At 36.0% G+C, this 23,988-nt stretch overlaps 9 protein-coding genes across 10 annotated transcripts; 6 read left to right on the plus strand and 3 right to left on the minus strand.

Moving 5' to 3' along the window:
• Nucleotides 1-58: 58 nt before the first annotated feature.
• On the minus strand, nt 59-4,525 carry LOC110846927 (nardilysin). The gene is made up of 7 exons (XM_035849174.1): nt 3,798-4,525; nt 2,605-3,718; nt 2,037-2,518; nt 1,802-1,937; nt 1,664-1,727; nt 987-1,546; nt 59-499 (listed from the first exon to the last, which is right to left on the minus strand). Exons 1-7 carry the CDS (start codon nt 4,523-4,525, stop codon nt 59-61), a joined length of 3,525 nt encoding a protein of 1,174 aa, XP_035705067.1.
• Nucleotides 4,526-8,151: 3,626 nt separating this feature from the next.
• LOC110847606 lies at nt 8,152-9,994 on the plus strand. Its single transcript, XM_022094580.2, has 4 exons — nt 8,152-8,510; nt 8,593-8,719; nt 8,784-8,881; nt 8,953-9,994. Exons 1-4 carry the CDS (start codon nt 8,448-8,450, stop codon nt 9,196-9,198), a joined length of 534 nt encoding a protein of 177 aa, XP_021950272.1. The 5' UTR covers nt 8,152-8,447; the 3' UTR covers nt 9,199-9,994.
• An 838-nt stretch (nt 9,995-10,832) lies between these two features.
• On the plus strand, nt 10,833-12,238 carry LOC110847605. The gene is made up of 4 exons (XM_022094579.2): nt 10,833-11,202; nt 11,267-11,438; nt 11,543-11,643; nt 11,709-12,238. Exons 1-4 carry the CDS (start codon nt 11,137-11,139, stop codon nt 11,919-11,921), a joined length of 552 nt encoding a protein of 183 aa, XP_021950271.1. The 5' UTR covers nt 10,833-11,136; the 3' UTR covers nt 11,922-12,238.
• Nucleotides 12,239-12,690: 452 nt separating this feature from the next.
• On the plus strand, nt 12,691-13,864 carry LOC110847604. Its single transcript, XM_022094578.2, has 4 exons — nt 12,691-13,031; nt 13,108-13,231; nt 13,311-13,402; nt 13,495-13,864. Exons 1-4 carry the CDS (start codon nt 12,894-12,896, stop codon nt 13,705-13,707), a joined length of 567 nt encoding a protein of 188 aa, XP_021950270.1. The 5' UTR covers nt 12,691-12,893; the 3' UTR covers nt 13,708-13,864.
• LOC110847600 lies at nt 13,852-16,683 on the minus strand. The gene is made up of 8 exons (XM_022094575.2): nt 16,368-16,683; nt 15,655-16,230; nt 15,291-15,542; nt 15,036-15,210; nt 14,654-14,858; nt 14,425-14,570; nt 14,211-14,329; nt 13,852-14,114 (listed from the first exon to the last, which is right to left on the minus strand). The coding sequence occupies exons 1-8, from the start codon at nt 16,416-16,418 to the stop codon at nt 13,974-13,976; spliced, it is 1,665 nt and encodes a 554-aa protein (XP_021950267.1). The 5' UTR covers nt 16,419-16,683; the 3' UTR covers nt 13,852-13,973.
• Nucleotides 16,684-16,828: 145 nt separating this feature from the next.
• On the plus strand, nt 16,829-18,135 carry LOC118434837. Of its 2 annotated transcripts, none has more exons than XR_004834287.1 (2): nt 16,829-17,656; nt 17,732-17,862. XR_004834287.1 is itself a non-coding variant. In XM_035849216.1 (2 exons), the coding sequence occupies exons 1-2, from the start codon at nt 17,585-17,587 to the stop codon at nt 18,108-18,110; spliced, it is 432 nt and encodes a 143-aa protein (XP_035705109.1). In that variant the 5' UTR covers nt 17,554-17,584; the 3' UTR covers nt 18,111-18,135. The 2 variants fall into 2 exon arrangements, 1 of the variants encoding a protein (XP_035705109.1); XM_035849216.1 differs by having other exon boundaries at nt 17,554-17,656; nt 17,751-18,135.
• A 118-nt stretch (nt 18,136-18,253) lies between these two features.
• Nucleotides 18,254-19,824, minus strand: LOC118434836. The gene is made up of 2 exons (XM_035849214.1): nt 18,790-19,824; nt 18,254-18,698 (listed from the first exon to the last, which is right to left on the minus strand). The coding sequence occupies exons 1-2, from the start codon at nt 18,996-18,998 to the stop codon at nt 18,275-18,277; spliced, it is 633 nt and encodes a 210-aa protein (XP_035705107.1). The 5' UTR covers nt 18,999-19,824; the 3' UTR covers nt 18,254-18,274.
• Nucleotides 19,825-19,863: 39 nt separating this feature from the next.
• LOC110847859 lies at nt 19,864-20,553 on the plus strand. The gene is made up of 2 exons (XM_022094887.2): nt 19,864-20,029; nt 20,104-20,553. The coding sequence occupies exons 1-2, from the start codon at nt 19,991-19,993 to the stop codon at nt 20,446-20,448; spliced, it is 384 nt and encodes a 127-aa protein (XP_021950579.1). The 5' UTR covers nt 19,864-19,990; the 3' UTR covers nt 20,449-20,553.
• A 1,248-nt stretch (nt 20,554-21,801) lies between these two features.
• LOC110846500 lies at nt 21,802-23,128 on the plus strand. Its single transcript, XM_022093279.2, has 2 exons — nt 21,802-22,158; nt 22,244-23,128. Exons 1-2 carry the CDS (start codon nt 22,084-22,086, stop codon nt 22,598-22,600), a joined length of 432 nt encoding a protein of 143 aa, XP_021948971.1. The 5' UTR covers nt 21,802-22,083; the 3' UTR covers nt 22,601-23,128.
• The last annotated feature ends 860 nt before the right edge of the window (nt 23,129-23,988 follow it).

The raw sequence follows: 23,988 nt of genomic DNA on the forward strand, positions 1-23,988 counted from the left end.
GACAACAAATAATGAATTGAGAGACTGGTTAATTGTTTTTGACACAAAGATTGCAAATTTAGGAATCATCAAGAGTATTTTCGTCGTCACATTCGTAATACTCAAACTCATCATCATCAATCCTTAAGGAGTCAGGGTTTGGGTACAATTTGAGACCGTTTTTAAACTCTTGAATGTCACTCACAAATCGAGATATGGGTGGTTTATTGTTTGAATTGACGTCTTCTTTCTCTTTATTAGTACTCATATCCGCGGATGGAAGAGGTTTGGCCAATTTTTTGGATTTCTGCTTCTTGCGTTTGCTATAAGATTTGATACCAAGAGTTGACTCTGAACCGGCGAGTAGATCTGTATCAGACTCGAGGAACTTCTGTTTCGACTTTTTACTTTTGCCTTTTGACTTTCCAAATTGTGACATCTTGCTGATGCTGATACCCTGGTAGGAACGTCCATGCTGTGAAGCAGGGTCAGGGAGGTAAATGTTGGGGGCTTGGACAACCTGCATTTTTTGGGCCAACATAAATGCGTCCACTAACAATGGAGAGAAACCACAAATCTCCCGACCTTCTCTCCATGTGGTCTACAAAACATGTTGATTCTCATCTCACTTGTTTACCACAAACATGGCCAAGGTCCACTCATGACATTCAAAATACTCATTCATCTCCAGCCCCGTGTCACCAAAATGTGATCCCATTTTTCAGGCTGCCCATAATTCTTTACAGATTCTTGGGTCAGACGTACATACGTGTGATGGTCTGAGAGCAACAATCTTTTTCAAGTCAAGTGCACAGCTCCAAGGACTTTATTTGACGTGAAAAAAGAACCCGTTTTCTCTCCCTGCAGAATTCAGCTGGTAACAGACCAAAAGATTTCAAACAGAAAAAATCTTGAACGACTTGAACGGACAATTTCCTATAAAATTCTTCGTTGGGAAGGAGAAATCGCTGGTAAAGTTCTTGAACCCGGAAGAAGTCAAAAGATACTTGTGGCTTTCCTATCATGAATTCAGTAAATTTTGATTCGTCGGTGAGATAACAGTTGTAAAATTCTTGAATGAATTTATCCATTCTTTTGTTGCAGTAATCAGTGCTAAAGTTTTTTGGCTGGGTTACAACTTCGATGAACAAAGAAGTTACGTCAAAAATGTCATCGTGGTACACCAGCACGATGTAGCCTAGCTGTTCTAGCGTCCTTAATTGATGATACGAAGCGTCACTCATGCACTTTGCTAGGAAATTGATAATTTTGTCATCACTCTCGTTCAAGGGTCCGAATTGATAGCCATTAATGACGACGGAAGTATGCGTTCTCACGTTTTTGCTTTTAATTTTTACAATGTTTTCCCCGATTGGAAGTTGGGGACACCTGATGGAACGAATCTCGCGAGGACTCACTGGTTTAGGATACATTTTCATAAAATGGGAAACCGTTTGAACTACGTAAAAGGCTTGCTCAATTGTGATAAATCCATGAAGAAATCCAGCAATGTACATTTTTCGTTTAAAAGCTTTGATAAAGTCCAATAATGCAAAATAGTCAATTTCTGTGAAAAAATCATTTCATGCCAATTAATTTTACGATTTTCTACACAACTACTTAATTCACGTTAATTTTCATGTTAATTTTCATATGAATAAAATAAGTATGTTTAAATACTCACTTTCTGCGTGTTTAATATGTTCCTTGCTGGTGGTGTAGCGATTCGCCCACAAAAAGTTCATCACCTTAATAATAATTAAGTAGTTTGTAAATACATAAATTATCAATAATAACAAAATTAACGAAAAATGATACTCACCTCCCAAGCATGTATGCGATTATCGAGCAAAATGTTGTCCATCCGCTCAATGTAAATTTGCTTCCCAACGTGAAAGGTCTTCATGTCTAGCAGTTTCTCAAATAAAATAAGAATTTTGAAAACGTCTTTTGTCACTCTGCAAAGTTATTTTAATTTATCAAATTTTCGAGGTACGTAAAAAAACTACATATGTATTTATTTATTACTTAAAATTAGCTTAATTGACTAGCCTTACTGCGGTAGTTGATGTGAAGGTCCGGTCAAGCTTAGCTCGATTTTTCCTGGCGTAACTTTAGCATGCAAGTGAAAATGGGCCACCAGCGCAGACGAGAATTTTGATTCAATCATTTCGTTTATAAAGTGACAGATAAAATCCATCAAAGTTTCTGACTTTTGTCCAGAATTCATCACTGGGGAATGGAGCCAAAAAACATACTTTGCTTGGGGAAATTGTCCTTTCAAGTTCTTGAACTTTTCATCCTTGTAAAAAATTGAACATTTGCCTTGCACAATCATTAGAGGTCCATTTCTTATCAAATTTTTCTGCTGTGTTCCACAGCAAGTGATCTCGTAAAGATATGGATTTGGACTAGGAAGGTGAAAAATTTTACTGAGCGGAGATTTCAGTTTTTCTATTTTATCAATGAGTTCCTTTGAGAATTCTTGCGATGAATATGGAGTTTGGTAAAAGCTTTCCATGCTACTCTGCTCCCGGTACTTTTAGGAAAAAATACTGTTTTTCAGTACTGTTTTTCATTAACAAGATATTGCTGCTAGATATACATATTTAGTAATTTGTAAACCTTTTTTGAAAACACCATAATATTGCAAGTCTCCAGTTTCAATTGCTGTGTAGTGCTATAAATGAAGTCCTTGTCGAATTTTGTGATTAGTTGAGGTGCAACTAGGACATATTTTGCAGGGACATTTTGTAACCAAAGGCAAGCGTCTTCACAATATGTCGTGCTTGAACGGGTGGACTGATGATGGAAATAATCTGCGTGCTGCTTCTGCAACTCTTGGAAAAAGTGCAGCGATGGTTCATTTTTTCCTAACATGTCCAGATATGCAAAAACTGCTCCAATTATGCCATCCTGCTTGCTGAAGCCTTCCTCTGTCAAATCCAAGTAAATGGTGAAAATCGATGTGTATTGATTTGAAAACGTGTTGGAGTCCCAACAACCGGCGGTGACGTTGGTACACAATCCAAAATAACTGAGAAATTGATAAAGCCCTCCCTGTCCTTTACTGGAAATTAATGAGCCCAAGTATTCTAGCGCTTTGACTGATAAGTTCTTCCATGTCATTGGTTCCAGTGCCCAATGAATAGCTATAAATTCACTGTGATAGATGGAGGGGACGCGATATATTCGATGAAAAATTTTGCTTTGAAATGGACTGCCAGAGATTTTGATTCGACTCCTTGGATGAGGAAGAATCGAACTTGGGATAGATGAAAAGTACGTGGTCACCAACTCTTCCATTTCAACGAGGTCCAAGGGAGCTTCTAAACCAAGAGTCATGTAATTACTGCAATAATTGGAACTTCTCCATTCCACCATTCTCTTGTAAAAGTGAGGAATCCGAAGTGTTTCTTTGTTTCCAGTGTCCATATTTCTCAGAGGATGTCCCTCCTTTGCTAAGGACGCCAAGAGTTGGTTGTACTTTTGAAGTAAAGAATAGTGGTCATTGTTTTTTAAGAATAAGATATTTATTACAAATATAATTTGAAAAACCTTTGGCATGTCGTCTTGTCTCAATGAGAACTCAGAATCCAGAGCATCCATTTCCTTTGCCACAAGGTCACGAGGTAAAAGAGGGTAACCCACTCCGTCACTTAGCATTTCTAATGCTAGGGAAAATATTTCTAATGACGTCGAAACTGTGTATACCGTTGTGTCACCGGAAGTGTAAGCACTATAAAAACGATAAGTGTAATAATTGCGTCTTAATTACATATAGATGCAATATGCACAAATTTAAATTACAGAATTACTTTGTATATCCATCGTGAGGTAAGGTAAGACGGAATAATTGATTTGGGTAAGGAAATTTCTTTGATCCTAAGAAAAAGCAATGTTCAATGAAATGAGCCATGCCCGGCATTTCTGGCGGGTCGTTAAACCATCCTGCTCCGACCGTTAGAAACGCTGTACAAGATTGAGCGTCATCTTCCGGGTCTGGTGATTCAACATCCGTTGTCGACTTGGACATTGTCGAAGTTGCGTCGTCGCCTTTTTCTATCTCTCCAAGAATTAATGCTTTGATTGCATTCATCACTTCCACAAAACTTACTGATTCTTCCGAATTTTCCGCACCGGGTATTTTTACATCCTCGACGGTGGAACTTGCTTTATCCACGAAAGTTGGTCGGCCAGACGTTTCACATTCGCACCTGATTTTAAAGGAGGTGCTGTCAAGACCCATGCACGTTTTGTTAAACTGCAGAATCTTCTGTAAGTGGCATGTTTTGTTTTTATTTGAGGAAGGAACGTCTAAAGTTGAAATCAAAATGGCTTTCAATCCATTTGGGAGCTCAATTGCTTTGTATTTCCTGGGATCCAGGGGGGACTTGAATATGTGCCCTAATCCAGAACAGTCGTCTGAACCTGGACTCAAATTGACAGATTCATTCATTTCCTGTGGTGCTAATACTTCTTCATCATCGCTGCCAAACTGGGCAAAGTTTGATGAAGCATTTGTTGGGGTGATTGTAGGATCCATTTTTAAAATAGGTAGTAAAAAAATAGTACAAAAAGAAGCAGTTGCTTATTTGAAGTGGAATATAAATTATGTTGAACATTTGATGACATTTAATTAGAGCACGGCCTTTTGTCATTATGGTAGTCATTAGCAAACACAACATTTACATTTAGGAAGCAGGAAAGACCCACGATTGCTTGACTTTTAGTGCCTAGTTACCCTTAACGGTTGCGACAAATGGTCGAGTTACAAATAAAATAATTATTTTTAAAATAGTTGGTGTAAAAGTCCCTTACAAATACACCAACTACTTTGACCTTTAATAACTTTTGAACGGGCAGACATAGAGACTTAATTCTTAAAGATGAAATCATCGTAATTTTTAGCTTGATTTTTTAAGCTAAAAATTTCGAGGGTACTATTTCGAAGATTGAACTTGAAATCTCCAGTGTGCAGCCCGAGTCAAGCTCGCTGTTATCGGTCAAACCGACCATTTTGCATAGAATTTTATTGTACCAAATACATTTTACTAATGCACTTTACGCCTGTTTTTTGTCAAATAAACAATGCGTATTATGCATTGGTGAAAATTTTAACTAAATATAGGTTTTTAGCCTGAATCAGGGCTTATGTACCCGTCTGTCCGTCTTGCGATAACTGTCGTAAAACTAATCGTAGCAATATAAATTAAAATAGGAAAAATTTTCCGAGTTTATTAAGTTCGTGTTTTGTAATGGTTTATATACCAAAAATAAATCACAAAATTATATGCACATCGTTCATTACGAGTCCTGCTCTCAGAATAATGCCATCTTACAAGGCTCTGCAAAATTGTTGCCTTTTTAGCCTAAGTCAGTTCTTATGGAACCATCATGTCCTTCCGGAACACGATAGCCAAAATGGCTGAACCGATTTAGCTGAAATTTTCAGAACGGGTGAGACCGTAGGGCTTGATCCATACAGATTTTTCAAAAATATGTCACTCCACAAGTTTAAATGCATTTGGTACATTACAATTTCATGGAAAATGGTTGGTTTGACCGACAACCACAGAGTCTGACTCGGGCTCACTGGAGATTTCAAGTTTAATTTTCGAAATAGTACTCTCGAGATTTTTAGCTTAAAAAATCAATCAAAAAATTACGATGATTTCATCCTCAAGAATTAAGTCTCTATGTCTGCCGATTCAAAAGTTATTAAGGGTCAAAGTAGTTGGAGACTCAAACGCCCTTTTTGAACCAACGATTTTAAAATGAATTTTTAATTTGTAACTCGACCATTTGTCGCAACCCACGATTGCTTGACCTTAAGTATCTAGGTAACGCTTCTCCCTTAACGGTTGCGACAAATGGTCGAGTTGCAAAAAAAATATTCATTTTTAAAATTATTTTAAAATTGGTTTTTCTCCCATGGACGAAAAACCAATTCTCCAGCCAAAATATTTAAAAAATAAATTGTAACCCACGACGATTTTAAAATGAAAATTCATTTTGTAACTCGGGCATTTGTCGTAACCTTATACAGTGATAAAGTGCCAAATAATCTTGGTCGCAACCGTTAAGGGAGACTAACGTTACCTAGATACTTAAAGTCAAGCAATCGTGGGAAAGACCAGTTGCCAATAATACCTAAATATGTTGTGTATGATGTGGCACTAGAAATTATACGCCTGCATAAATGTGTCATCAGACTTGAACAAGGGATTGTATTTTTTGTTTCGTTTTCAAATCAGCTTTGATTTTGTTAATTTTTGTTTACTTCCTTATCAATGATAAGCATTCATCATGCAAATGACTCAAAATGTGATATGAGACACATTCTGGTAATGCAATTAAAATGGAAAGTTGACTCGTTAAAATCATCCACACACAACAATTTGGCATATTTGAAGCATATAATCGCAATGCAACCAAAGGTGACAAAGGGTCAGTCGCAGCCCACAGGATATAAAATTTGTCGTACATATTGGTGGCAGGTTGAGCCACAAACAAACGATGAAAGGAAGCACTTTGTCGAGTGATCGTCCTACTTGCATCCTCCAAGTTCCTCTAAAACGTGATGAGATTTTATAAATTGACACAATTTTGTCTCTTTCAGTTTTTCACATAGTCTACAAATTTCACAGATATAGCAATATAGCGACATTAATACAAAAATATCAGTCATATATTAGTTTTACTCATATTTTGGTCTAGAGTTTAATAAGGGTGGTGACTTTACGCCTTGAATATAAATTGCGTGCACCTTACTAGCAAAACATAAGATGATAATCGTAAGGAAATCACTCCTCTATGTTTCGCATTGTGCCGTTACTTTTTGTCTAATAAATTAATAAATTATGATTTCCTATTTAGGGAAGCCGCTTAATATTATTAAGGGGTGAAAGCCGTTTATAAGATCGTTATGTCCGTCTGTCCGTCCGTCCGTCCGTCCGTCCGTCCGTCCATCCGTCCGTCTGTCTGTCCGTAGCTCCGATAACTTTTGAACGAAAAGACATAGACACTTGAAATTTTGAACGTAAACTCCTAACGTCAATAGAGAGGACGAGTTCGAAGATGGGCACTATAGGTCACACCCATCAAGGTCAAAAGGTCATGAAATGTCATTTAAAGGTCAAATTGCATACATGCATCAATTTGAATTGAAATACGGATAACACACTTCTTTCACCCCTTGGTTACATTCGTTGTGACGGTTTATTATTGAATAAGTACATACTAGGTGAGCGTAAGTTATGCAAAATTAACTAAATGCATTACGTGGTATCTCTTGAAGAATTCAAATATTTATAATACAGAATAATCAGCTTTGACGATATTACGATTTTATTCTCAGAGGATTTGTTAGTTGTACCATAAACGGCTACCACAGTGAAATGTCTGGTTGTAATTTTTTGTTAAATGCAATCACAAAAAAAATCTCATTGGTTTTGATGTGTGTACATGCGTACATTTGCTCAAAGGATGTATGTGTATGTTTCCACAATTTTTTCAACAAATTCAATCTTAATCTACTAATGCTTGTCTCGCTTCATTGACTAACAATAAGTTGACTTACTTTTCGGGAAATAAATGGGACATCAACCAAGAGTCAAGTAATAGTAGCAAAATATTAGTTCGTTGTGCCAAAATCCACTCGCATTTCTATCTTACAGATTATAGGTGTATATTGCATTGTTATGTCATCTAAGTATTTTGCCAATTTTGGGTTATTCTTTATAGCAGAGAAACAGGATGGAAATTATTGTTTCACGAGCCAATAATATGCACATACTTACAGCCCAGCATACTTATAACACATACTTTACGATGATATTCCACTGCCAATTCCTTGAAGGAATGGGCAAACCGGTTCATCGTGATATACTGAAATATTGAGCGAGCAGGCGCATTTACTAAATATATGGGACTTGTGCTGAATTGCATTTTTGCATCCCCACGGGGGAAGAAAGAACACAGGACAATGTTCGATCAAATCATGCGCTTTATGCCGTCATGTAAGCCTTAGGGATGCTGCCATTGTTGTCTTTGCTAAATATCTTCTATGCACTATGTACTATGCTAACTGAGGATGAGTGTAAAGTGCATAAGTGAGTGTAGAGCGAGACCTGATGCTAGAAAATTAATCTTGTCGTAGTAAACATGCATATTGCAATGGAATGAATGATCAGGACGAGCTTTACTTGAAGCAAGATTTGTTACTTACCTGACAAAATTAAATACAACGGTTTTGTATTATGACCCATCCAGTGTGGTAGTTTGCTTTTAGGCTCAAAGTCACGATTTGACACAGAGTCAGCCGCAGTGGAGCGAGCGTCTATTTCTCTGTTTGTGCATTTCGGTTTTATTCGGTTTTATTTAACGCAAATTCTCTAGTTTATCAAGTTGAAGCCCTTTAAAGTGCCGTGGTGCTAATTTGTGCATAAAATAAAACATAGAATAAAATGAAGCTGTGTACGGGAGCGTCATGGGAAGGGGGACTGACGTTGATTGCGTTCATAGATATTGTAAGTCATAAGTTTGTCATGATCTTTTAAAATTCTGGTCAGAAATATTGAAACGATCGACGCCATGACTTTTTGTCCATAGACTTTAGCCACAATTTCTGTAATTGCCTCAGCCGCATTATTCACCGTTCCAGGATTATATAATACGGTGCAAGAGATTTTCTATGAATTTGGCGATTATCAAAGCCCAGATGAGCTTCAATTCACTGGTACATATAAAGTTAAGATTTTATTTCTAGTTTTTTCAAACTTTACTTTACTTTCAAATTTCAGTATGGGCCATTTTCATTACATTATTGATCGTGTCCAGCTTAATTTACTTGGCCATAGAAGTCGTCTTATTCCTCACACTACGCGAAGCAACATCAAATGTATGCCATGAATTCACTACATATGTGACTAAATTATCCATGCATTTCCATTTATTTTGTCCATATTTCAGAGAAGCTACAGCTTGTGTCACAAATGGTTTTACATTCGGATTTCGCTACTAATTTTCTCCATTGCCTTTTCCATTTACCGAATATCAGTCCTTGAATACTCTCCCTATGATGCTGTTTTTGAACCCCTCAAGTTTTACAGGGCCATTGAACTCGTTTTTGTAAGTAATTTTATGAGTGAAATTAAACGCGAGCAAAAAGGACTGAGTCGCCAAATCATCGAACAAATTATTCGTTCATCTGTTTAAATCTCTACTAAATTTATACTTTTGTTATGTTTTTTAATCGTTTTCAATTTGGTAAAAGCATAATTTAGCAGACTTACAATTAGTCGGAATAGGCAAGAGAATAAAGCTCTTATTTTTAGAAATACTTACTAAAGTTAAAGTTTGTGACTTGTGATATATTTTTTTATTAAGGTAACTCTTCATCTCGTAAAGAATAGTTTACCAATTTTCTTGTCCCATGATGCTCATTGCACATCGTGATAAACTTGGACGATGTAATGCATAATCATGTAATTACGCTAGAAAGAGGCCAATTAGTTTATGATTTTGCTTAATGAAGGATGATGTAGAAAAACTGTTGAAAGATGAGGCTATTCGCCGTCGTAGTCCATCATACTTTAAATTCATTCTTAATTTTGATCGGCCGATAGTGTGAGGCATCCTGCGGTGATCGTGTGGATGTTGGTTTGGTAAATTTATGTTTTTTTAGTGTCATGTTTTATCTTATAAATATACTCACGCATTTTTTACTAGTGTGGTGATGATTTCGGTTATAATAGTGAAAGCGGCTTCAATAATGAAAAAGTGACTTGAATAAGAACAACGGATGAATAGATGAAACAACTTTCTTTTCTTGGTTTATTGGATGAACGCAATAAAAGTCAACCTCATTTACAATCGATATATAAATATAGCGTTCCATAATAAAATGTACATTTAAAATTAATTTTCAACTAGGAGAATAATTTTATATGCCTCATAAAAATATGTTACCGTGTTTTAAAAATTATCGACAATAAAGGTATGTTGAAATCAATTCTGAATCATGCAATTTATTTACGATGGTCATTTTGGTTGTCATTTAGCAAATGAAGAAGAACAATGCTAAGTGTGCATAAGGATTAATTTTGCAATTACGGTTTAGCTGACCACAACTAATTGACAGTTGAATCGAGTAAATTATATTCTTTAAATCAATGAAATTGGCCGTGGCACAGTGCCTGCAAATTTTTATGCATAATTATGTGCATTGCGTAAGATGGGTTTTATATTCTATGAATAATTGACAAATTATTTTACGCTAGTTCATGCGAACCCTTTGTTTTCCATTGTGCAAACTAATGAATCAAATTGCATAGATTATTATTATAGACTCGCATGTGTGCGTGTGGCAAGTATTGATTGACGGTCATTTTCATTAAGCACATAAGTAATGCCCAAGTTCTCAGATCCTTGTTTAGTGTTAAACTTAAAATGCATATGTATTTATGCTGAAGATGAATGCGCAAATGATTGACAACAAATTTCCTCAGTCTGTATTAAGTAAAGGTGATTTCCAACTAGAACAATGCACCATCGACTATGTACAAACTAAGAGCGTGTATTTTTAAACAAAAAGAGGAAAATAATACGTGATGGGTGAGTGCGATTGAATTGAGCCGAAATTCAGACACAAATTTTTAAGAGATAACAAAGTGGATCTCTCCGCTTTTATGAACACCATTAAAATAAAACGCAACACAATAACGCAAACAAGCATAAGCAGCAAAGTGTGTATGTAATGCATACATGTGAGAAATAATGTACGCAGGGTGGGTCATTCATCTAATTCTATTACACAAACTAGTCTTACAGAGCTAATAAAATGCTGCACATTACAAAGATTCAGAAGCATGGATGGCTGTTTACTATACTCTTTAAACCATGCACTAAAAGCTTTGCTTTCGCACAACAACAACCAACTTTCTTATTAGACAAACTTGAACCCGACCAAAGTATATGTACCAATGTTGCCGATACCATAGTCCACATTACATATTGGATTCGATTTGTTGGCAGCCGTTTTTAACACGAAATGAAATCAAAGCTTTATCGGAAAGCTTCATCATATATTCACAATATTCTTGAAAATTCATAGCTTCACTGTGTCACTATTGTCGTAATAAACAAATACGCAAAATGATTAACATTTGTTGCGGGAGATCATTAACGGATGTTCTCAAGTCCTTTGCTATTATGGATTTGGTAAGTCTTAAAAATTATGGATTTCAATAATTAGGAAAATTGCTATGCTATTTTTGCCCTACAGTTCTTTGACAACATCCAAGTTGCAGTGGTTTTCACATCTTACGCTTTCCCAAATTGGCTACCCGAGTCGTATTACACAACGACGAAAGTGTACAGTCTGCAGCATACATTTGAGAATTCGACCGTTCCCCTGATCCACAAACCCCAGGAAGATCCTAGTGACCCTCCGGAAGGTATAAATGCATACATATGTACACACATGTATGCCTCTACATGCATAAATATGGCATTGGAAAATGAGATTTTATAAGGTTAAATATGTTATTTATTTATGTAGGCGAATCTCATTTCATATTGTTCTTGACCGCAATCGGACTATTCTTATGTCTAACCATCACGATCTCCTTGTTTTACTGGCTTTGGACTGGAGCAAGAGAAGTAAGCTAAATTTTTATCAGGTGAATTTATGTGCATTTTTACTCAACTTGACCCCAATGATCTAGCTGAATTTACCAAAATGTCAGAGATGGCTGTGTGTGAGGATTGTGTTTCTGTCCTTTTTGGTCCTCGTTTCAATCTACAAGCTATCCAGCCAAAATTATTACGGATTTGACGGAATGTTAGACGTGCTGAAGATATACAGCGTGTACGAAATCTTAATGGTAAAGAAATTTATTGACAACCATACTCCGGACATTCCAATTCTGCCGAAATAAATGTTTAATAGGCTCACCTATGTTTTCAAAATGATTTTCTCGTCCGGTTCAGTTTCAGAGCTTTATATTTGTTATTTATAGGCATAAATGCTAGTTTAAATTAAAGGTCCAATTTTACTCGAGAATAATATTCAGTTTCTCTGATATATATTTTTACTTCAAAAGGCAACTAAATCTAAAAGACTGGTAAACTATATTGTGAATTTTAATCCAATGTACTCTGAACTTAGATATTTATTATTAGTATCATATATACATTTATATATTTATTAAACCATCATATTTACAGCAATAAATTCAATTGTTTTATAAACCTACTTGTACAAAATTGTAGAAATTCAAGTTATTCATGCGAACATGTAAACACATACCAATGTTCATACATATAATTGTATTCAGCGAAGTGTCCGAGTGTGTGAAATATGTACATATTAGTGGTCTTAGTCTTAACAATAATTGTGCATAACTATGGAAGTTCTGGCATGATTAAAAGTTCGACCAGTCCAACCACTTTTTACCCACTTTTGCACATCTTCAGCCTGAGGCAACAATTAACAGTCAGCCCACGCTGGATAAATGCTAAAAACGTATTAAAGCCTGGATTTGTATCAAGGAAAGTTTGCTAGTTTTGCATGCGAAAAAATGCTTTTGCAATTGCTGAAGGACACTGAATCACCACATATGTACCTCATATACAGGTAGCTTTTTTCTTCAACTCCTGTTCTTCGTCCAATAAAACATGACATTGTGTATCTAATGTGCACAACTGCAAAAATGATGATGCTTATTATGCATCAATCCTGGAATGGAAAACAGAGCGGTATGGTGGTGTATGTATTCGTTAATCGGTTGAATTTTAAATCATTAAACACGAACAAAATATTCCACAAGAAAGAATAGAAATAATAAAACATATATTATAAATTATAAGTTTTTACGATAAAACGATAAAATTTAACCCAACGGAATAAAATGGCTCAACAGAAACCCAGTTATGATGCCAGTAATATTGCCGAAATCGTTCCAAATTCACGGGTATCATCTCGTCCCACTTCATCTGCACAAATTTCTTTCCAGGTGATATTCATTGGGATTGCAAACATTGACATTGTAAGTAAATTAGCTATGCAAGCTATCAAACAATATCAAGAATATTTGTCCTCATCTCATTTCTTTGAAAATTTAGATAATTGCCATTCTCATTGCAATCACTGAACTAATTTTTGTTGCCAATCCAGACTCTTACATATACATTTACAACATTTATAACATGAAAAGCGAGGTGGTCCTGCGAGACTTTCCCCATCAATGTATGCAATTATGCTAATATAAATATGTCTTACTAAAATCTGAGTGACCGGTTTAATTTTTCGTTATTTTATTTAATAGCCTGGTTTTTCACCACCGTTTTCATCATTACAACATTTTGGCTCTTCTTGGAATATTGGATGTACCAAATCCTGTACAAAGGTGCATTAGAGGTAGGTACCATTTTACATACTTCATGCTACTCGTACGACAACAAATGTTGATTTATTTGAAGTAATTAATTAATACATTTTTTATTGGATAGTTGGACACTCAACAATTGAAGCGGTGGTTAAATATCCGGCTTATTTTTCTAATATTTAACATCTTTCAAACTCTGTATCGAATTGTAGAGTTGCAGTTTTGTTTCTACGATATTTTATACATTCCTATCTTAATGTATCGAATTTTGGAAATTATCTTTGTGAAGGGGTTAACCGTGGAAATTTTGAAAGCCAATATTGAAGTGATTGCATAAATGTGTGATATATCTGGATACATCTAGTCAACCAAGAGCTTTTGCATAGTTTGCACAAGTTTTTCAATGAAAAACTCGTTTTATGTTGTGTTTCTGTGTTTTCATACTGATTACTACTTTAAAATAAAATGTTACAATAATAAATATTGTCAGTAGTTAAAAGACCTTTATTCATGCACGGATTTATACTTCCATTAAGAAGCTGTCATAATATTAAAACTTGTGAGATAGTTATATTTGTACTGTCACTCAGGGTTAAAAGAAAGTCAAGTCCCGATCCGATTCGATTTTAGTTGGTAGCAGCCTTTTTCAAAAGCTTTGACCTCCGAGTCCCATCGCCCGTCAGTGGGAATAAGAGTTCGAAGTTGAGCCCAGTTAAACAATTTTGTCCACCCTTTTTCAGAAATCTGTTTTTTTAATTAAAAAAATATATGTATTTACTACGAATTTAGAGGTACATAAATTGTTATAGCTGGGAAATGTGGATTTCAATCAAGACTTACGTGCTTGGTACAGAGCTCCAAGTAATTTAAATGAGGCATTTTCATGAATCCTTCGTTAACGCACACATCATCAATGGTCGTGGAGATTTTGTAGTTCACCATGATAAACTTCCTCAAGTCTAAATAATAATTAAGTCAAAAATAAATATTTTGTAAAAAAATCTGTTATAGCAGGAGAATCGAATATCTCATGTGTATTGGTTAATTGTCATACATTTCAACTCTTTGATGTTGATGGGGTTGCATTTCTTGACGGGAGTTTCCCCACTTCTCGTCTCCTGGATCCCTGTGATGCCTTCGGTGTCAAGTCGCTCTCCTAAAACTTCCAGCTCTTCCAACTTTCTCCACTCCCCGCAAACCCTGAAATTACACGATGCACGTAGGAATTAATACTTCACCCATAGAATTACAATCTAGTCGGTACTTGGGCAGTTGGTACGTACGTTCGAAAGGCGTCGTTGTCGAGGTACAGCCTGGCCTTCACAACGGCAGGGAACCAGAAAACCAGCTTCCGCACGTCCGCACTCGATATGTCGTATTCAACTATGAGCGTGCTAAGTTTTGTTTGCAAAGGCATCTTGGTAAAGTTCATGTCAGTTTTAGCGATCGTATCGATGGGAAGGAATGGAGGTTCGACTTCTGGGGGTTCTAAAAAAATCGTAATAAAATCATAATTTTAATGGCTTATCTAATTGGTGAAAGTTGCGAATGTTGAGCAGTGTGATAAGAAAACACGAGTGGCAGATACAGAGTAAACGTAATGAAATAAGTTGTACTACTGAAATTAGAGTTAGCAATTGCCCATGTGGCGTATATGTGTCATACCTTTCAATGCGAGGGTGCTGAGATTGGGCATAAACTGAAGAAATTCCATACAATCCGCGACTGTCTCAGTCATCTCAAGATATTGTAAGTTTGGAAAGATTATGTCAAATGGGAATTTTTTCATCGGAGTTCCAAGAGGCCCACGATAAAGAATCATCTTCCTCGCATTGCGTTGCTGTTTTAAAAATATAAATTCGAAGTCAAGGACACATGTAAGAACGCAACTATATTATTATGAATATAATATTAATTTACCTGTTGGAGGAGTAGTGAAGTCCGATGGAAATTTACTGTGGCTCCAAGATCAATGGACAGTTCTCGCAGGAATAACTTGAGTGAAATTAAATTATCCATGATGGGAACGACAATTTCACCAGTAGCATAGTCACCGTTGAAGATGTTTAACTTTTCGAGCTGCATAATTCTAGGATTTTTGGTTCGCAGAGACTTGGCAATTTGCATAATGCCATCAGTATCAGCAGCAGAGATATTATAGAAGGATAAATCCTAAATGAGAAATCATGACCGTTATCAAATCAATATTATCAATCTTAAAAATAGTCGTAGTGATTTAATGAGGCATATGTAAGTTCTGCTGCTTAAACAAAACATCTCTTACCCTAATGTTAGGAAACCCTCGAAAGATTTCCTCCCAACTAATTGGAAGAGTTGTGTGCTTTTCTCCTCCACAAAAGTGCATGGAAATTAAATTCGGGTTGACTGGAACATTTTCATCGACATCAGCAACCTGCTTGTAAATCCTTAAACCAGGTCGTTCTCCTCCGTAATTTTCGTAGAAACTGCAGTCCTTAATGCTGAGGTGTTTCAAGTTTGGTGTAAGATTGAAAAAAATGTCTCGAACAATGTCTACCCCAACAAAGCGGACCCATTCTATCTGCAGAGATTCCATCGATGGACCAAATTTCTCCCAGAAAGCATCCATTGCATCACAATTGAAGTCAAAGTTGAACAAGGAAATTTTGTAATTTCTAAACAGTACTCGAGTGCTAGGAATGGTGGCAAATTTCTCTAGAAAGTTGTCCATAACGGAACCTTCAAGGTGGACATTTTCGTTCAGCTTTACAATTGACTTTCTTTGAAATATTGGGCAGCAAACGTCCTTCCACAAGTGACTCGTTAACCGAACATTCTTCAAGTCTCGGATGGGGAGAAAGTCAAATATATTTCGCAGAATCTGTCAGGACGAAAAAGTTACTATAAATTTTAATCTGTAAATTACCCTTTATCAGACTCATTATTATAATTCCTGCTACTACACATTTCTCATTATTCTTGTAATAATACGTAAGTGTCTTAAAGCAAATTTCTCACCAGCTCATTTGTGACCACCATATCGCAGCTCGTTATCTTGCGCTTGTCCATTATATCGTGATTTCTTTGAAAGTATAACGTACTAATATTTCGATTTTTCACTAAAACACTAGAGAATCTCTTAATTTGCTAAATGAGACTGAGATAATTGCGGCGATTATTTTATAAGACGTGTGCTTTTCTTAACAGTTATTGGACAACTAAACTGTTGCCATGCTTGTTGCGACTTTATTAAAGGGTACAAATGCAGGAATTTGTATGGTTTTATCGTCCAAAAAAGGGTTAGAAATGAAAATGTATGACATGGACATGAGCATAATTTTATCTGTATATGAGCAAGGAGAGTGTTAAAAGTGGAGCATTTTTGTTAAGAATGCCAATGGTTGGGTATCTCAATCCCTAGTTCATATGTACATATGGGGAGAGAGCGATATTATGCTTTGTCTTTTTGATCATTACATATTTTCCATATCTACACAGTAACGGCTACCCTTTCTCGTGGGTATATATTCTTTAACAGGGTTCCTTGATGAATGAAAGGTCTTGAGATTGGGTAACATTATTGTCATGCTTTTTAAGAAAAGCTAAAAATGGCCAGCGTAATTCGTCTCAAGAATCTCGGAAAATAGGTGTATTTTTACAATATTTATAGTTATCCTTAGGTCAACATCGAACTTTCTATTTATGTCTAAGTTGGCAATACTGACAAGAATATATGCAGTTTTTTGTATTACGCACATACGTTTAGATGAACCTTTATGCCCTTATAACCCTTTGCACCAAGACTGCTGTATTTCATACTATTTTGAAATAGTGATTTGCATGAAGGCATGCTTTCAATTATTTTTAATAATCCATGCATCTCAAAATATGCATGCAACAAAAAATAAATATAACCTAACATTAAAATAAATTTGTTATGTAAATCTCTAATAATGGATAAAAGTATGCTACATCATTTAGATTTAAGACTTCATATTTTCTCTAAAAACTTGTGCCCCTGTAGTTGGGAGTGGTCATTCACAATCTCCACTGTAAACAAATATTGAATGCGGATATGAATAGCCACTCCCACTTTAGGCCGCTGTTACAGTTTTTTTTAAATTTTGTACGTAGAATAAGTAATGTCAATCTCCTCTCTCGTCATACAAACGTTGTTCATAACAACTTGCTAAGACCAAAAATTGGGAAAATATTCTTCAATTGAATTTGAATTCATGTTTTCGAAACAACCGAGGACAACTGGTATTCTTTGCACCAAAGTTATTGTAACCGTGATAAGTATACTGGTAAGTGTTTCACTTATGGTCGAGCTTGTAAAATGGAATAACTAATATTAAATTAATTTTAAATTATGTCATAAGTTGCTTATGATATAATTAGACAATGACCAAAGTGACATCAAACTTGGATTCTCCGACCCCCTGCCAAAAAGGAGGCTCTGATTCGTCCCCACCGGATTCAGGTAGTTCGGAGGATGAGTCTGAAAATGAAGTCATGATGAAGTACATGAAAGAAATGGAGTACGAGATGAACATTCGGAAAAATCGGGGCAAGAACGGTACCATCATGAGCATTGCAACCGGCATCATCGGGATTATCGTGGGAATGCTGATAACTCGCTTCATATTCTACGGAAAGTGGAAACCACTCAATGAATGCACGATCAAAAACCCTCCAAACTTCTGTCACAATTGCTACGGACCTTTCTCTGGGAAGTGGCTTTGGTGTGTCGACGAATAAGAAGAAATCTCGTGCGGCTGAATTTTATTTCACTTTTAATGCTCAATAAGAGCTTCACGTCTTTCAAATCTTGTCAGGAATGTAACTTATTTACCTGTGATATTTTAATTACTTATTGTATAAAAGCTTATATGTATGCATAATAATTTTGCTTGAATGAATTGTCATAAGCTGCATCCTTTTCTTATGGATTTTGGGAGTATATCACCAATATCTAAAGTGTTACGGTAAAAACGAGGCAGTTGACCGGCTCTGGGAAAGACACATTTTCGTCGACCTACAAAACTATCGTTGCTGTACAAAGTCCATGGCGAGGTGCCAGAGACAATAATGGAAGTGGTTCCCGGAAGTCTGAGTGACGAGAGGTTAGATACAGCCATGCTCGTGCTCAAATGAACTCCAGTGAAAAATATTCCACTAAAAAGGTCGATAAAATCCTGTTTATAATCCTTTCCGGATCCGGCAAATCTGAACGACGATACATTTTCCGTCAGATTTTGGAAAGTGAAACACCCGTTGGACTTTGAAGAGTATGCTGCAACACCGTTGGAGAAATTTGCATAGTTTTTACTCCCATAAAATATCCACCTATTTATAAGTAGTTGTAGAATTAGTTGGATATAGATCAATCTTATTTTGACCAGAGTAATTAGTTATTTATAGAATTTCATAAACTCACGTTCCTATTATGCAACAGGATCTGGCTACATTGTCAAAGTTGACAAGAGTTAAGTCTGGATAATTCTGTGCGACTGCTGAAAATGTTCTTCCACCTGAGCTGCCAGTGTATAACACTACTTTTGGGACATTATTCTGCGATTTACAAGATAATGTAGTCAATACTAAAATAATCCCAGTTGTAAAGAAAAGTTTCCTGTTCATTTTCATTTTTAATTATTTCAACGAGTGGGAAGATCGGAAATAAGGATTAATCTGAACTTGGCGGAGTGATTGATTTATTTATAAACCTCTGCAATTATTATGCAAATATGTCAAAACTAGTCCTGCAAAGGAGACCAAGGTCTTGAACATGGTTTTAAAAATTATTCAAATTATTTCTGGAGCAGAATACTTAATTAAACAATGCGGACTATGAAAAATTTCACAAAGTTTGGTCTACTCGTTCACTACATTCATATCGAGTAAGCACAGTTTATTGGCATAAATAACTTTTAAAACATTCCGTGTATTTCATGTATTTTGTACATCGCCTCATAATTTTTACTCACAAGCTTCAAGGTTTCTGAGTGTCACATTTTCTCCAAATATATACCTAAATAAGCAGTCACTTCCATTCCACACATGGAAATTATTGTAACACATATACATAAATTCTCCAAAACGAGCATATTTGTAAATTCATAATCACATTAAATCCTTTAATCCACCTGACACACGTGTAGGATATGACAAAGAGTTTAAAAAATATTTCAAATTCACAAAATATCTGCAAATAATCACGTAAATCACGAAATCAACTTTAACTTTACTAAGCATTTTTTGATGGCTGAACAATAAATGTTATCACGTCACCTTTAACAATTATGTTACACCTTTACAATGAAACACGATGACAAACTCAATACATTTTAGAATCATGATCAAATTCATAGAACGAGGATTCATTTGTTGATTTCGCCAACAAAATACATCTGCTCAAAGTTCGTTCTATAAAAGTTTGTTTCATAATTTTGTAAATTTTGCTGTCAGCTCTACATAATCACGTACATACATAATAGTCGTATATAAACCTTTCCGCTACGATGTGTTATTCACAATTTGAATCCAAATTTAATTGTGTGTAGAGATCAAGTCTCTCATTGAAAAGTGTACAGAATTGCATCAGGAGACAACTTCGTATCAACATATCAATCACAAAAATGAATTCAACCTCCATTAATTCAACCAACAACCAAAAGGTACACAGGTCTCATTCTGACTTTCCAACTTCCGAATTTACCAAACTGTGCTTATTTTTTATTTTACTAAAAAGTCGAAGGAAAAATTGTCCCGGAGCACCAGTTCATCATTACCCGTGGCAAAAGCAACCAAAGTGGAAGAAGAAGATTGCAAACAAAAGTTTTCAGAACAATTCCAGGAAAATGCGGAAGTGGATGGAGTTTCCGTAAAACGCAGATTTTCACTAGATTTTCTCGGACTCCGGCGAGGAAGTAAAGCCAAGTTTGACCTTTTAAAGGGAAAGCGTGACAGCACGGCGAGCATTTCTTCACAGGATTCTCAGGGGTCGAAGGATTCTACATTGGCGAATAATCAACGTCGAAGGAGTTCCACAAGAATGGAGGGCACTTCGGACCTTGCTGCCTGGTGCGTTGGATAGTCATACAAAAATGCATGCAAATTTATAAAACCACAAACTATGTAAATAGGGACGACCTCAAATAATACCTCAAGAAAATATATGCATAATATTTGTAACGTACAATTTAATGTTGTCAGTTTATTCTTACATTAAATGCATTAGTAAATGGGTAAATTAGTGATTTGTTACATTGGTATTTAAATGCAGATAAGGCATAGATGTATGTAAATACGTGTGTATGTACATATTGTCCTAATTGGTACAAATATCATCAACCTCAACTTTTATTAACTACGCAGGTAATTAAAGATTACTTATTAGCTCTATTGATGCATGGACAAATGATACGTCAACATGTACATAATACATATATCTCTATGCTAAAGTGGGGTTAAAAATAATAATTTATAACTTGACTACTATGTTTATTTGCACAGCCTATTTACATACGCAGCAAATAGAACTGCGGTACTACGTATGCAATTACACGCTCTTATGACCAAATTGGTTTCCGGACAATTCTGAATTTTCTATCGAGGATTTTCATATGCATACACTCAGAATGGTTTTCTACTCTTTTCTCAAAGCAATGATGAATTTTCAATGAGTGCTGAAAATGATTAATTAAAGATACACTATGCTCACTATGCACAAAGAGAATAGTCTAAAACACTTACATTTATTCTTACCTTATGAGACCCGCAAAAATATAGTGTTTGCAAAAACATTCATCTCATTCACAAGCGTATGTATGTACGTGAATGATTGAGCATATTCGCAATTAATAGGCTGAACTGCGTCGTACTCATTTTCCAGCAGCAACTATGCACAAGCAGAAGCGGATTTGAGCGGATAGAACACAACACGGAGATGAAAACAATTTATTTTTCTCCCACATTATTGTTTAATCACGTTATAATATTAGGAAATACAAACATCTTTTCAAGTGCAATATCAAGGAGTGTCCACAATGTCATTGTCAAAGAGAGGTGACAGAAAGAACGCTCATGTTTAAGTTACAACGTGAAACTTATGTACAAGTCACAAAGCATATTATACTTTTATACATCAAATGCATGCTGGTTCTTACAGTACTCGAAACACATAATATTGAAATTATTGTTAGATAAATTCGTGAAATGCATAGAATTGGCATCATACTAGTAACTGACCACATGCAGCAGACGTATCAAGTTAGTTGCTCTTATATGCAGAATCACTGAATCAGTAAAGGCATGGGCAGAACAAGAGATAGCAAAAAAACAGCATACCCCTCTCTTGTCATGCTCAATGTTTTGGTCTGTTCGGAAGTAAACAAATGTGGAACAAGTATGTAATAACACGGCAAGGTTATAAGAAGTGCGTCGCAGTTTCGGGACGAAAGACATTCGAGTCGAGGAGTTTTCACCTACAGTTTCATGAAACGAACTTGTTAAATAACACGTTCTTCCAACTCTGTAATTCAGTTGACTTTCTCACTGCAACTGGAAAAGAACAATAAAATAAATCTTCCAATTAGTGCAAAGCGTGAAAATATAGTTTCACAGAAATAAAAAGCCTAAAAAGTGTCAAATTGCAATAAATTGCACACTCGACAGTATCAATTTAACCGGGTTTGGTTTGATATACTTTGTTGAGATAAAAATAAACGAAATGGGTTCTGCCCTGGCAATGTGGGCTTATCACAGGCGACTCAGCATGGACCTGAATCAGATCAAAAATCCCACTGTAAGAAAACATACATGCACGCATATAAATATAACTGACAAAGTGGCATCAGTATAGAAATTTTCTTATGAAATGGTCACAACAGGAATCGGATCCTCAGATTTTGATTGAGAAGAAGGGGCGTCGAAAGGGGTCGACTCGAACGGAGAGCGAGTCGTCTTCCGTTCCTCCTGACGACCGCAGGGTGTCCATCGAGCCTGAGGACTGTTCTGACGAGGAGTCGCCCAAACCACCAGCCGCCACCCATCACAAAGGTCACCGCAGATTTTCGCTGGACTTTCTCTTCCCCAAGAAAGGGAAGAATAAGAAGGACAAAAAGAAACAAAGGTCCCAGAGCATTGCTGCTCAAAATGAAGAATATGACGAGGCCGAAGCTCGCGTGAGGGAAATGCGCTATCCTGGCTTAGCTGCGAATGATTTCTCCATGTTCTACTTTATTTAGATTCAAAAACAGGGGACACTTTTCTTATTTATATATTTTTAAATTTTCAAACACTACTAAATATACACTTTAGCATAAGTGAATATGGGGTAACCCCATTTGTAATGTGTATGTGCACTGTTGCGTCACTGAGGCCATGAAATGATTAAAAATAATTTTGTAAATTTAAATAAGATAGTAAATGCTCTTCTGGTTGGTGCATCTGAATTGGATTATCTTACGATTAGTTATCTTTACTGACAACTTCGAACCAAACCAAGTAGCGCAAAAATACAGCAAAGCCATAACGCTATGCATAGTTTATGAATAAAACCATATTCATTATTTTGAAATTGTTTGGAGTTCGTCAAATAAATTCACATCCCGCAATTGATGCTTGATAAGTATTTATTTTTCAATGTTAATAAAAGAATTGTTACAAGTATAGTTTGAAACCACGATTGCTGGACTTTTGGTATCTTAGAAACTGGTATTGTAATACGGTTACGCAGAATGAGCGAGTCAAAAATAAAATATTTATTTTTAAAATCCTTGATGTTAAAGTCCCTTGAAAATACACCAACTACTTTGACGTTTAATAACTTTTGAATGGGCAAACACAAAAATTTAATTCTTAAAGATGAAATCATCGTAATTTTTTGCTTGATTTTTTAAGCTAAAAATCTCGAGGGTCAGTGGCCGCGGAAGAAGATTTGAACGCGGAAGATAATAATCCATATTGATGCTACTATTATTTAAAAACCTACTCTCCAAGCAACTTTTCGGGGCCTTTTAAGATGGCATTAATGTCATCTTGGTAGTTAAGGGCAACACATTTGGATAGAAATGACCCCCACCGGCCAACCACTTGACCGATCATGCCCATCTCCGAACTCATCCTTACTTTTTACCCAAAGAGGAAGCATGCAAAATTTCAATTCGATAGCTTTGGTTTAAAGAAAGTTATCATGCGCACAGACGGACGCACAGACGGACGGACAGACAGACATCTTGACAAATCTATAAGGCCATCTTAAAAGGCCTAAAACCTACTCCAAGCAACTTTGCGGGGCCTTTTAAGAAGGCAATATTCACGGAAATCCAAACTCGTAATGAACGATTTGCATATACATAGTACTGCCAGTGCCAATTGTTATGTTCAGTGGACGCGGAAGTTGTGGGGACATCTGGGGACTTTAACATTGTATGATAGGGAAGGGAGGGGTTGGTATAACGTGGAGAGATGATGGAAATATCGAATAAGTTCCCATCATCTCTCCACGTTATACAAAGAACATAGACTGTGAGGACATTTTCCCTCTGTACCCTGGTTATGTCAAATGCATAAATTAATGCATCACCGTGCCGGATTTCATGTTTTTAAAGCAAGTTCTAAAAATCGGTATGGG

The sequence above is a fragment of the Folsomia candida genome, unplaced genomic scaffold (assembly GCF_002217175.1).
Source record: "Folsomia candida strain VU population unplaced genomic scaffold, ASM221717v1 Fcan01_Sc003, whole genome shotgun sequence".
NCBI lineage: Eukaryota > Metazoa > Arthropoda > Collembola > Entomobryomorpha > Isotomidae > Folsomia > Folsomia candida.